The 12,696-nt window shown below is 48.4% G+C and overlaps 1 protein-coding gene across 1 annotated transcript in view; it reads right to left on the bottom strand.

Moving 5' to 3' along the window:
• The window catches only part of KANSL1L (KAT8 regulatory NSL complex subunit 1 like), a 3,005,708-nt gene that overhangs the window by 1,639,709 nt on the left and 1,353,303 nt on the right, over positions 1 to 12,696 (bottom strand). Inside the window, exon 9 of the mRNA XM_085647079.1 lies at positions 10,503 to 10,624. Coding sequence (XP_085503205.1) covers positions 10,503 to 10,624 — 122 coding nt within the window. The remainder of the gene's footprint in view (positions 1 to 10,502; positions 10,625 to 12,696) is intronic.

Raw genomic sequence — 12,696 nt, 5'->3', positions numbered from 1 at the left:
ACAGGTGAAAATGTAGGCTCTTTTGAAACATACCTGTGAAGGCGAGAGGCTCGTGAGGTCTCCTGGGGGTCCTGTCTTGCAGCGCTCGGTGTGGCCGTGCTCCGTGTGCTGTGTCGCTGCTGGAACTATACTTCCCAGAATCCTGTGCGGGGCACTTCCGCCCACAGTGCGCCCGGAGGCGCAGAAAAACCGCGAGACCTCCCCCGCGTCGCGGGACGCGCGCGGGCAGCGCCGGGCTAAGCCTGGGCAGAGGGCGGGCCGTCTGTGGCTGTCAGGGGCCAGAAGAGGCCGGGCTGGGCCCACTCACTGCGATCCACGTCTAGACAAGGTATTGTGCCTGGTGTTGTGCGACAGGTATTATCATGGTGAAAAGGAAGACCACAGGAGCTAAACCTAATGGGGTGGTGGGGGCTACCCTGGACTCTTATTTAGTCAGAGCTGCTAGTGTACTGACTGAAGAAATAGAAAGAACGGAAAGGCGGTTGTCGATGGGGGTAGGGAATAAGTCATCAGCCCCTATCCATGAGACTCCCGACACCCCAGTCTTACGTACACTGCAACAATCACCAGGCATTCCCAGGGATCTAATAGACCCGCTAGAATCCATGATGTCCCCTCCAATCACTATTGAGCTTTGCAAGTCCACCACCCCAATTCTCATTCAAGAACCCCCGGTTGTAGAGGTCTCTCCCTCCCCCTCGGTCTCAATCCAGACAAGACGTACAAGAGGGGGGGGCCCGGATCCCGTTGGACGGTCTAAGAAACAGACTTTGGGACGAAAAACAGGCCCGGGCCCCCTGCCCCAGGGGGAGGTCTTAACTAATAAACTCTGGGCAGCAATTAAGAAAAAATTGGATGTTATATTGGCCCCCATTACTGACAGACTGACATCTATCGAAGATAGTCTCTCTTCACTGGAAGCGAAGCTTAGTGCCATGCCAATTGTGCAACCCCCTATCCTGGTGTCGTCGGAAACAATTATTCACGATCAACCCCAGTGTTCTGTGCCTGTGCCAACGAAGGAAGCTCCTTTGACTGTTGATTATCTGCCCCTTCCAGCGGTGGCAGGCTCTTCCACTCAGACTGAGACTCTAACATCAACCATGCCTACCCAAATTTCTCAAACTGTTAATGTTCACAATAATGATTATCCCCATATCGAGCCTATTCCTACTACGAATGTAAAAAAAACCTATCCAGGGAAAGGGCTGCCGTTTGTCAGAGAGGCCATTCCTTTGGTTCTCGTCCTTGCCAATGTCCCCCATCTAAGACCAGGTCAAGCAGAGTCAACAACTGCACTGATGGATAAAGCACTACATTGGCTTAGTAGGAATATGAATTTCGGAGGTGTGGGGGGCCAACAACAACTGGCAAGAGAAATTATAATGGCCAGACGTGTTCCATGGTTAGGAAACAATGAGAAAAAATTTGGAGGAGATTGTGTTGCCATTAATTTTGCCAATATGTATGTATTACCCAATGTTCTTGCCAATTTATTGCCACCTCAGAATAGGGACTCTGATATAATCCCACTTACATTGGAATTTTTTTGTGGTAATCCCAAATCCCTAAGACGAAATGTGATGCAAACATCATCTAATGGCTTAAACATAGCTACCGGTAGGAGGGCACTTTTAAGTTTCTCTAGTGATTTTAGGCTAGAAAATAGATTCAACGCCTTGTCCGACCTGGACGAATGCGACTGACATAGGGTGAGTGTTAACTACCCTGTTCGAACTCATCCCCAAGAAAACAAGCAGGTTGGTGATAAAATTCTAGATGAAACTATTGCTTGTACTAGTACACGAGCTCTTACGCACACCTCCACGAGTAACCATCAATTAGTGGCATTTGCCTGTAATGGCTTATCTGATCAAGAGTTCCCTTCTGGTAACATAACAAATAACAGAAGGTCTATACAAAATACTCCCATAAATGGTAGCAAAATATCCCTGATATCATGGAATATTGCAGGTATTGCTCAGAAAATGTTGTCTCCTGACTGGGGCATTTTTATTGACAAATATGATATTTGCCTATTTCAGGAGTCTTGGGCTGTTGATCCTGTTTTTCGGGCTGGATACCTTAATTTCTACACTCCTGCAAAAAAAACCCTAAAGGGCGTCCTGTAGGTGGCCTTGTGGCCTGGGTCCGCCAAAACTTGGGCTGGTGCGCAGTATTGTTGAAATCCTCTGATAAAGATATTCTAGTGCTGAAACTCAGCAGGGCTAATGAGAGCACCCTTGCTATTTTTAATGTGTATGCTAGGGGTCAGAGGGGAGGACAAAGCTCAGAGACTATAACATCTCTGGACCTACAATTAGAAAATCTTCCCGTTCACATTATTCCTATTGTAGCAGGGGATTTTAATACTACTTTTGAGCCATTGGGCAACGAGGTACAGGAGTTATCAATTGATCAGGAACTTAGATGGGGAATTCCAAGGCTTGATCTACCCCCTGTTAAAAGATAGTCAAATGCTGCAATCCAGCTTAAGGCGTTGTGCCTTGAAAGAGGCCTCAGGGCTGCAAATGGGCGTACTAGATCAGATTTGAAAGGAGAAATCACTTTTGATAATGGGCGCTTTACTAGCCGTATCGATTATATATTGATTGATCTTAGGATATGGCACAGACTTGATGACATGAAGGTAACATGGCGGCTCGAAAGTGGTCACAATCCCCTATGTATCGATCTTTGGGCCACGATCAGGGAGGGTGAGGTGACCCAAGCTGAGGGAACTGTTTCCTCGGATTTAGTGATCGCAAATGACAAACGCCATGTAAAATGGAATAAAATAGTCGAACATCCCGAAAAGATGGAAGCCCTCAAAGCCGAAGTAGTCAAGAGCACCCACTACCTTATGTCAAGAGTCTCTAGTGAGGATTTCACACGAATTGTGATTGAAGCCCATTCTAGTCTATTTGATAAACTAAAAACCTATTTTTTAAAGGATGTGAAGCCAGGGAGACAGGTTGTGAAAACCAACGAAGCCAGTTGGTTCAATACTACTTGTAGAGTGGCTCGCCAGAAGCTGAGCGAAGCTTTAAGATCAAGAGACCGCTCGGGGGTCAGGGGTGCAAGAGATCACTATAGGGAGGTGCAAAAAAAAGCAAAAAAAGACTGGGATCAATCATGGTGGCAGGACCTAAGAAGTGCCTGTGCAGCAAAGGACTCGAGAACTTTTTGGAGCATTGTCAACTGGGATAGGGGTGGGCTACCGGAGCCCCCACAGAATAATGTTCCCCAGGCACGATGGGTTGAATTTTTTAGCCCCCAGTACGCTAGTAGAACAACTAGTGAGGAGGTTCTACCATTACATTTAAAAAAAATTTATTCCGACATAGTGTTTTTTAGCAAGGATGTTGAGACAGCACTTGATTGTGTAGCAAAGGGAAGAGCTCCAGGTATGGATGGAATTCCGGCCGATATATTTTTAAGTGATAAGCCTACCTGGTGCCAGTATATAGCCCTTCTTGCTAATGCAGTGGCTACTGGAGCCCCAGTGCCCCCAGGGGGACCTCAGGACACCCCCGCGCCGCACGGCCACCAGCTGTAGCGTGTGCGTCCCCTCGCTACTGTCCTCAGCCTCGCTGAGCCCGCCCCGTCGACCCCGCCCCCCGCCGTCACATTTGGTGTGTGCTTCTTCTTTCTGTGCTGCCTGTATCGTTTTGCCCTTCTGTTCTGTGCCCGCTTCCCGCTCCCCGCTTCCCGCCGCCTGCGTGCGGCCACGCCCCCTTACCTTCTGTGCCCTCCCCGCTCCCACCTCCCAGCTGCTCCGCCCTCCCTCCCACTTCGCCATAAATGGCGACCGTGCATACGCGCAGCGTTGACGCGCAGCGGGCGTGCCGATTGTGCGCCGAAGGTAAGCCCGTCTGCGCCCGTCCGTGCCTGGCCCGCGCCCAGCGCCCGAACCCCTGGCCCCCGAGGACCCCAGCCCACCCGCCAGACGTACGACACCGCCACCCTCAACGCACTCAACAACGGCCGAACCCCGGGATGCCACCAAGCTACCCCGAGACGCACCCACGGACCCTTCAGCTGCCTCACCTGCAAGTTCACCTGCATCCGGACCTGCCCCACACCAGCACCCGCCAAGCCGAACACCAGCAGCAACCACCTCAAGTGCATCCTGCTCAACACCCGCTCCGTCCACAGACACGCCATCGAACTCTGGAACCTCCTCAACACCACATCTCCAGACGTTGCCTTCCTCACAGAAACCTGGATGAACGACTCATCAGCGCCCGACATCACCATCGCCATCCCAGAGGGATACAAGATCACCCGGAGGGATCGCGACAACCAGACTGGAGGAGGCATCGCCATCGTCCACAAGAACACCATCCGCATCACGACCAACACCGACGACACCCTGACTACCGCCGAACACCTACACTTCCAGATCCACACCGACCCCAAGACCACCCTCAGACGCACCCTGATCTACCGACCCCCGGGACCATGCACACCATTCAGCGAAGACATCGCAGACTTCATCAGCCCACACGCCCTCCCCTCCGCTGACTACATCCTCCTGGGGGACATCAACTTCCACCTGGAGAACAACAACGACCGCAACACCACCACCCTGCTTGACAACCTCGCCAACCTCGGACTCAAGCAGCTGGTGTCCACCCCCAACCACCTCGCCGGACACATACTCGACGCCGTCTTCTCATCCAGCAAAGACATCGCCTTCAGCCACGCCACTGGACTCCACTGGACGGACCACAGCTGCGTCCACTTCACCTTCAGAAGAACCACGATCCACCACCACCAGCAACAGGATGCTCGAAGAAGCTGGAACAAGATCACAGCCGACCAGCTCGCCGCTTCCCTGAGCCAGCACCCTCCAGCCAGCTCACCGAACCCTAGCCAGGCCGCCGACAACCTCACAAAATGGATCAGCACCTGCGCGGACGAACTCGCCCCACTGAGGACCCCGCCCAGCAGACCCAGCAGCAAGAAGGCCCCATGGTTCACCGACGAACTCAAGAGCTCCAAGAAGAACTGCCGAGCCCTCGAGAAAGCCTGGAGAAGGGAGCCAACACCGGACAACATGACCACCCTCAAGCTCGCCACCCGGAAGCACCATCAACTAATCCACGCCACCAAGAAAACTGCATTCAAGGACCGGCTGGACAACAATGCACACAACTGCAAGGAACTCTTCAACATCGTGAAAGAGCTCTCCAACCCCAACGCCGGAAACAACGACATCACCCCGTCGCAAGACCTCTGCAACTCCCTCGCCTCCTACTTCCACAACAAGATCGCTGACATACACAACAGCTTCATCCCACAAACAACGCCCCCCACGACCGCACCAACGCCCCCCACCACCACCCTCAGCGCCTGGACCCCGATCAACACAGAAGACACCATCCGCACGATGAACTCTATCCACTCCGGATCTCCAACCGACCCCTGCCCTCACCACGTATTCAACAAGGCCGACGCTGTCATCGCACCCCACCTGCGGGACATCATCAACACCTCCTTCGACGCCGCCACCTTCCCTGAGAGCTGGAAGCACGCCGAACTCAGCGCTCTACTACAGAAACCAACAGCGGACCCCACCGAACTCAAGAATTACCGCCCCATCTCGCTCCTCCCGTTTCCAGCCAAAGTCATCGAAAAGACCGTCAACAAGCAGCTGGCCGCCTTCCTCGAGACGAATGGATCCCTCGACCCCTCACAGTCTGGCTTCTGAGCCAACCACAGCACCGAAACTGCCCTCATCGCTGCCACCGATGACATCCGAGCCCTGCTGGACAACAGAGAAACAGCGGCCCTCATCCTCCTAGACCTCTCCGCGGCATTCGACACTGTCTGCCACTGCACCCTAGTGCAGCGCCTCAGCACCATCGCAATCCAGGAGAAGGCACTGGAATGGATCATCTCCTTCCTCGACGGAAGGACACAGAGAATCCGCCTACCACCGTACAAGTCAGAGGCCACCAAAGTCATCTGCGGCGTCCCCCAAGGATCATCACTGAGCCCCACCCTCTTCAACGTCTACATGAGCCCCCTTGCGGCCATCGCACGCCAACACAACCTCAACATCATCTCCTACGCAGACGACACCCAGCTGATCCTCTCCCTGACCAACGACCCCGCCGCCGCCAGAGCCAACCTCCACGAAGGGATGAAAAACGTAGCCGAGTGGATGATGACCAGCTGCCTGAAACTGAACTCAGACAAGACGGAAGTCCTCATCCTGGGCTCCTCGCCCTCCGCCTGGGACGACTCCTGCCCCCCGCCCTGGGCACCGCACCCAAACCGACAGACCACGCACGAAACCTGGGCTTCATCCTGGACTCCTCCCTCTCCATGACCAGACAAGTCAACGCCGTCTCCTCGTCCTGTTTCAACATCCTGCGCATGCTACGGAAGATCTTCCTGTGGATCCCCACCGAGACCAGGAAGACGGTCACCCAGGCCCTTGTCACCAGCCGACTGGACTACGGCAACGCCCTCTACGCCGGAACCACCGCCAAGCTCCAGAAGAGACTCCAGCGGATACAGAACGCCTCAGCCAGACTCATCCTCGACATCCCCCGAAGCAGCCACATCTCCGGACATCTGAGAGACCTGCACTGGCTCCCCGTCAACAAGAGAATCACCTTCCGTCTCCTCACCCACGCACACAAAGCCCTACACGACCAAGGCCCGAGCTACCTCAACAACCGCCTCAACTTCTACGCTCCCAAATGCCATCTCCGATCAACCAGCCACGCCCTCGCCGCCGTCCCCCGCATCCGAAGAGCGACAACAGGAGGAAGGTCCTTCTCCTACCTGGCCGCCAAGTCCTGGAACTCCCTCCCGACCGACCTGCGCCTGACCCAAGACCACCTCTCCTTCAGGAAGAAGCTCAAGACCTGGCTGTTCGAGCAGTAGCGGCACCCCCCCCCCCCCCCCCCACCCCCCAAGCGCCTTGAGACCCTCCGGGTGAGTAGTGCACTCTATAAATGGCTTTGATTGATTGATTGATTGATCTTGGAAAGGCGCTGAGATTATTCCTGTTTATAAGAAAGGAGACAAATCCCTCCCCAGCAACTACAGGCCCATAAGTCTTATTGACTCAATACAAAAGGTTGTGGGTCGTTTAGTGTTAGGAAAAGTACAGACTTGGGTTGAGGATGCTAACATTCTGTCCCCATTTCAAGCGGGATTTCGATCCTGTACCAGCACCATAGATCAAATTTTTCGTTTTTTAACTATCTACTGGAGGAACGTGGTCTTGAATGAGGGGTCACTCTATGCTGTCTTCGTTGATCTTAAATCAGCATTTGATCTGGTCCCTCGGAGTAAACTGTGGGGTGTGCTCGGTGACCTGGGGATGGCTCCAGAACTGATAACTTTACTCGCTCGCCTACATGAGGACAATTTTGCAAAAGTTAGATGGGGGGCCCAGGGGGAGGTTACCAACTGCTTCCCTGTCGGGCGGGGTGTCCGACAGGGGTGTGTGTTGGCTCCTACCCTATTTTCTTTGTACATCAATGGGGTAGTTGAGCATCTTTCGGCGACCCCCACTGATGCTCCCCTGCTGGCTGGCAATCATGTTCCTGTCCTCATGTTTGCGGACGATACCTTGCTCATCTCCAGGACACCGAGTGGTCTCCAGAAGGCCATTAATGCATTTGGTGAATTCTGTTCTTCAAGAGGGCTTGAGATAAACACCTCTAAAACCAAGTTTATGACTTTTAATCAGCATAAATCTTTTAGAGGCAATATTTTATTAAATAATGTACCCCTAGAACAGGTGAGTGCGTTTACGTATCTTGGCATTTCCTTCCAGAAAGATCTGGGCTGGAACCACCACTTGGATCTTACAGCTCTAAAACTACATCAGCATATTGGGTGTTTGACCAAAAAATATAAATCTTCCTTTACAAAACCAGTCACCCCGGCTCTAGAAATTTATAACGCTAAAGCAGTGAGCTTGGCTCTCTATGGAGCTGAGCTCTGGGGATTTAACGATATAAAACAGCTAACAAGTCTAGAAAATAAATTCCTACGCAACCTTGCTAGTGTCCCACAAAGTACTCCTACGATCCCGCTTCATCTAGATCTAGGGAGGAAAAATATAGCGGACCTAGCAAAGCTACGGCCACTCCTCTATTGGAGGCGTCTCTGGGTCACTCCAGAACTTGCGCAATATGCTCTGGGGTTTAAGGATGTGATCTTACGGGATTGCTTCCATAGAGTAGGTTGGCTAAAAGAGATCAGGTCCCTACTCACTAAACTGAATCTAGAGTCACTTTGGGTTAATCCAGAGACTGCAGTTTTTCCATCAAAGGAACAATTGAAACAGAAATACCGGGAAATGGTTTATGCATCTGTGGTTCACTCCAGCATTTCAACCAGCCTAACAGGTTGCTTTCTGGATCTTAAATCGTGGCCGGTGTGTGATGCCTATTGGGATTTGATTGAGAGGCCCTTCGATCGAAAACTCTATCTTCAGTTCAGGATAGGTAGTTTACCCATCAAGTCCTTTACCTGTAAATGGGCTTCTAGAACTGATGATAAATGTCACCACTGTACGACAATGGCTGAGACCATTCCCCATTTTTTTTTGTTTGTCCGCTATACGCGTCCCCACGACGGAGATGGCTGAGGCCGATCTGTAGTCTATTGGGTGTCCGGAGATGTGCTGTTGCGTTGAGAATTTTAGGGTCTGACTGTAGTTCTAGTATAGCTATAGCAGTTGCTAAATTCCTGGGCTGGTCCTGGATAATACGCACTCGCACTTTAATCAAAAATATTGCTGCAATCTTATCCTAAGAAGAACTTTGTAAATATGATCTGTCTCCTCGTGCTGTCTTTTCTCTTTTAACTGTTCTTAAGGTTTTTAGATATATGACAGTATATGAAATTTAATTATCTCTTATTCTGTAATTGCAATCCATTATGTGTTATTTATTAATCAAGCTGCGTGATATGTGTTGTATTTGTGTGCTTTTATGACAAACTGTCGAAATAAAGCTTTTGAATTTGAATTTGAAAATGTAGGCACAAATGGCTGGGTTTTTTTTTCAACTCAAATCCAATATTTGTTTTTATCTCAACTGTACTTTCATCCAGGAAATCCTTGAAGGATTTAAACAATCAATCACTTGCTGTATTCAGAATTGTGTCTACTTTTCAGAAATGCATAGCTTTCTGGGATCCACCGTTGGCTTCACAACCATTACTACCACTAACTGGAAGGAGGTTGAAAATGCAAAAAATAGAAAAAATAGGCTATGTCCCAGTAAAATGCCAAAACTGTGTTGAAAACTTTGGTTTTCTGACAAAAGTGTTCCTGTTTCTGAAAGCTGGGAAAATGGTGATGTTAGCACTGCAAACCGTTCGGTGATACTGTTTGCAGGGAGAAATCCAGATGCTTTCTTCTGCAGCACTTTTCCCCCCAAAAAGCCAAATGTAGCTGTATTTTAGCTAATTTCTCTGTCCCCTCCAGGGGAAGCCACAAACCATGGCTAACTTTCGATACCCTTGATGTTGGAAAAAAAAGACGCAAATTTGGCGTGAAGACCTTATGTGGACAAAAAGTTATGGGGGCCTAACCGTGAACTAGCCTAAATGTAAAAAAAAAGGCTTGGCAGGAGGGGGGAAAGGCCTGGCAGTGAAGGAGTTAATATTCATGAGGTAAGTTGATTACGACGCACTCTAATCTGAATTTTACCAACCGACCCATTAGTATATAAACTGGTTCGTAAAATTCTATACTGCTCCTGAAAAGTACTGCTCGCAAATTGCGACCAGTATCTGGGCTTTTTACTCTAGATATTTAAGATGGCAAATACAATCCCACCATCTGCAAGTCTTGTGAGTTCTAGGACTCCATGCGTCATGTAGTCCTACATGTCTTTACTTAGGTGTTTAACATAGAGCGTTGTTTCAAGACACAAGAATTCTAGCCAGATGACACTCCTCCCTGCACACCCCTCAGTCCTCTTCTGCTCCTTAAGACATGCAAGTTTAGGAGCTTTGGAACAATGCTTAGTGTTGGACCATTGCACAGAGTACCACAATGCATTCTTACACCTACAAATTGTTCTAACATTCCCTAGTTTATCAGATTGAAAAACCCTCCAAGCAAATTATCCATAATTTTGGACTATTGTTTAAGCAAAGAAAAAAACAAGATATTGTCTTGCCCTAGGGGAATAAACAAAAGGAAAGTGTCAGATAGCTCTGCTTGAAATGCAGAGTAAATTGCTTCAAATATGCAGGATCATGATTTCTTCTTACATGCCATATTCTTTGTAAGGTTAGCTTTTTCCTTTTAGGTCTTGGGAGAACAATGGTCTGGTGAAAGGTGGGTTTAATTTAGATAGAGGGAAATGACACAGACTGTGACAGTAATTCAGTAGTGGCTTTTCCTATAATTTATACATTTGATATGCATGCATGAAAAATAAGCAGATTCACACAATGCAATACAATCAATATTTTCTTTCATATTCTCTATGAAAGAAATGGGTTTTACAGACCTGAGTTGATGCTTTGTGAGATGACCTAGGTGTCATGGTAAAATCAGAGGCAGTAGATGCTGGCTGGGAGTCGTAAGACAAGTGATGCAAAGGGAAAGTTGATTCAAAATGTTGTACGCTTTCTGTGTTGGCAAATAAAAAATACAAGATTATTTTTTACCAAACATTAACATGTGTGCAACATAAATGAAAATCAAACCCCCAACTCTTTTGAGTTTCTTTTTGATCTTTTCAATAACATTTTCCAGATAATTTTTACTCAATAGAATTAACTATTAGATTGATCTAAAAAACTAATAGTAGTGAGTGTAATATTGAACTGTGTTTTGCAATGAAATCTTCTATCTGCGGTTGCATTTAATATTAGGCCTAGATTGCCAGTCGACCACATGGGCTACCGCTCTGCCAGTCACATCAGACAGGTTTACTGCACCCGGAATTATCGAGAATTCAAATGTGAATTTGAGATAATCATTCCTGGTGGATTTTACAGGAGAACAATCCTTACAGAGAACACATCCGTGTTTGGAAATGCTACATTGACCTTATGGGCAATTCTTAAGGATTGGGAAGAATTGCTCCTCCAAAGAGAAGTACGTTGAACATGCAAGCAGACTGTCCTCTCAACTCAAAGAAAAGAAATACCCACTAAGGACTATTCGGACACCCAGGAAAAGACAGCTAACAACAATAGAGAGGTATTGATTGATGTAGCGCCTCCAAATGAAGAGCAGCCAAGACTGACCTGCGTTAATACATTTTGTAGTTACTCCAACCAGATCAAAAAGAGTATCCTTAAACACTGGAAGATCGTCAACATCGGTAATGAACCGCTGCCCCGTCCTTTGTTTGCATTCAAGAGGAGCACCATTATCAAAGACCAACTTGTACACACTTGTCCTAGACAAAAGAAATCATCTAACCAGGAGTCTCTCTGGGGCCTACCTCCGAATAGAGGGCATTACCCCTGTGGTTCATGTGCTGTGTGCCCGCAAACAAAACAAACCACTGATATTGATATTGATACAAGTAAGCCATGGATTTTGTCTAAACATACCAACTGCAACAGCAAGAAATTGATTTACCTGATCACATGCCAGTGTGGCTTGCAATACGTGGGCATGACGACGAGCAAGATCAAAACCAGGATATTAGAGCATAAGAACACTATTCGGTATAAAACGCAATCCACCAAAATGACAAATCACTTTCTCGATATGAACCATACTTAAGAAGATCTAAACTGGACAGTCTTAGAACAACCATGGATTCCTCCCCATATTACCGATGTATCTAAATTCTTGTTTAGATGTGAACAACAGTGGGTGCATAGACTCAAGAGTGACAGCCCTGGACTCAATGATGACATTCCTTGGGTATCTCTATAGTTCAGGAATGTAGTACAAATCAGGCTTCCGACAGAACTCAAGAGATTGGAGGCGATACCATTTACACTTTCTGGTCCTATGTCAATTGCTCCATTGCACATGCTCATCAACTACAATAGTTACTTCATAAGATGTTGTACTGAGTTACAGACCGAGGTCGTGAAGGGGTTCGAATTTTATACCTTCTAGACTCCCGCAGACCACCACTGAGAAAATAAGATGCAATCATGATACCACGATCCAGGGGTTTAGTACACAGCGCTTAGAGTTATGACTAATACTCTTTGTTTTCTTTTACCATATGTGCGCCACCTGCGCTTTTCATCAATTTTTGATTTTAGTGCTCATACACCCATTTATGATTCAAGAGCGCTATAAACGTGTAACTAATGGGTTATGTTAACCCCTTCGGTGCTCATGACGGAACGGTTCCGTCATGAGCCACGGTTGAGCGGTTCCGTCATGACCACGCCCGCGCAAGATTCCGTCAGCACAGCGGCGGAATCTGCACAGCATGGAAGGGGTTAATCAAGCCTGTTTGCATGCATGCATGCAGGGACTCACACGCAATAATGTTGCTTTTTGAAAAAAGTGCCCTTTTAAAAAACATGCCGTGCCTCGGCAGCGCGCATGCGCAGTGAAGATGGAGTAGTTTCTTTTCTGTAACTCCAGTTCTGTAGTAGGGGTATCTCTGTGATAGTCATAATCTAGTGAATAGTCCCGCCCATGTGCGCGGACCCCGGAGCAATAAAAATAATCTCTTAAGGTGTCAAATCATGCAGACCTGCATCCACCTTTAAGAGAGA

Source organism: Triturus cristatus, chromosome 3_2, assembly GCF_964204655.1.
Source record: "Triturus cristatus chromosome 3_2, aTriCri1.1, whole genome shotgun sequence".
Taxonomy (NCBI): domain Eukaryota; kingdom Metazoa; phylum Chordata; class Amphibia; order Caudata; family Salamandridae; genus Triturus; species Triturus cristatus.
This window is presented reverse-complemented; position numbering and strand designations above follow the sequence as displayed.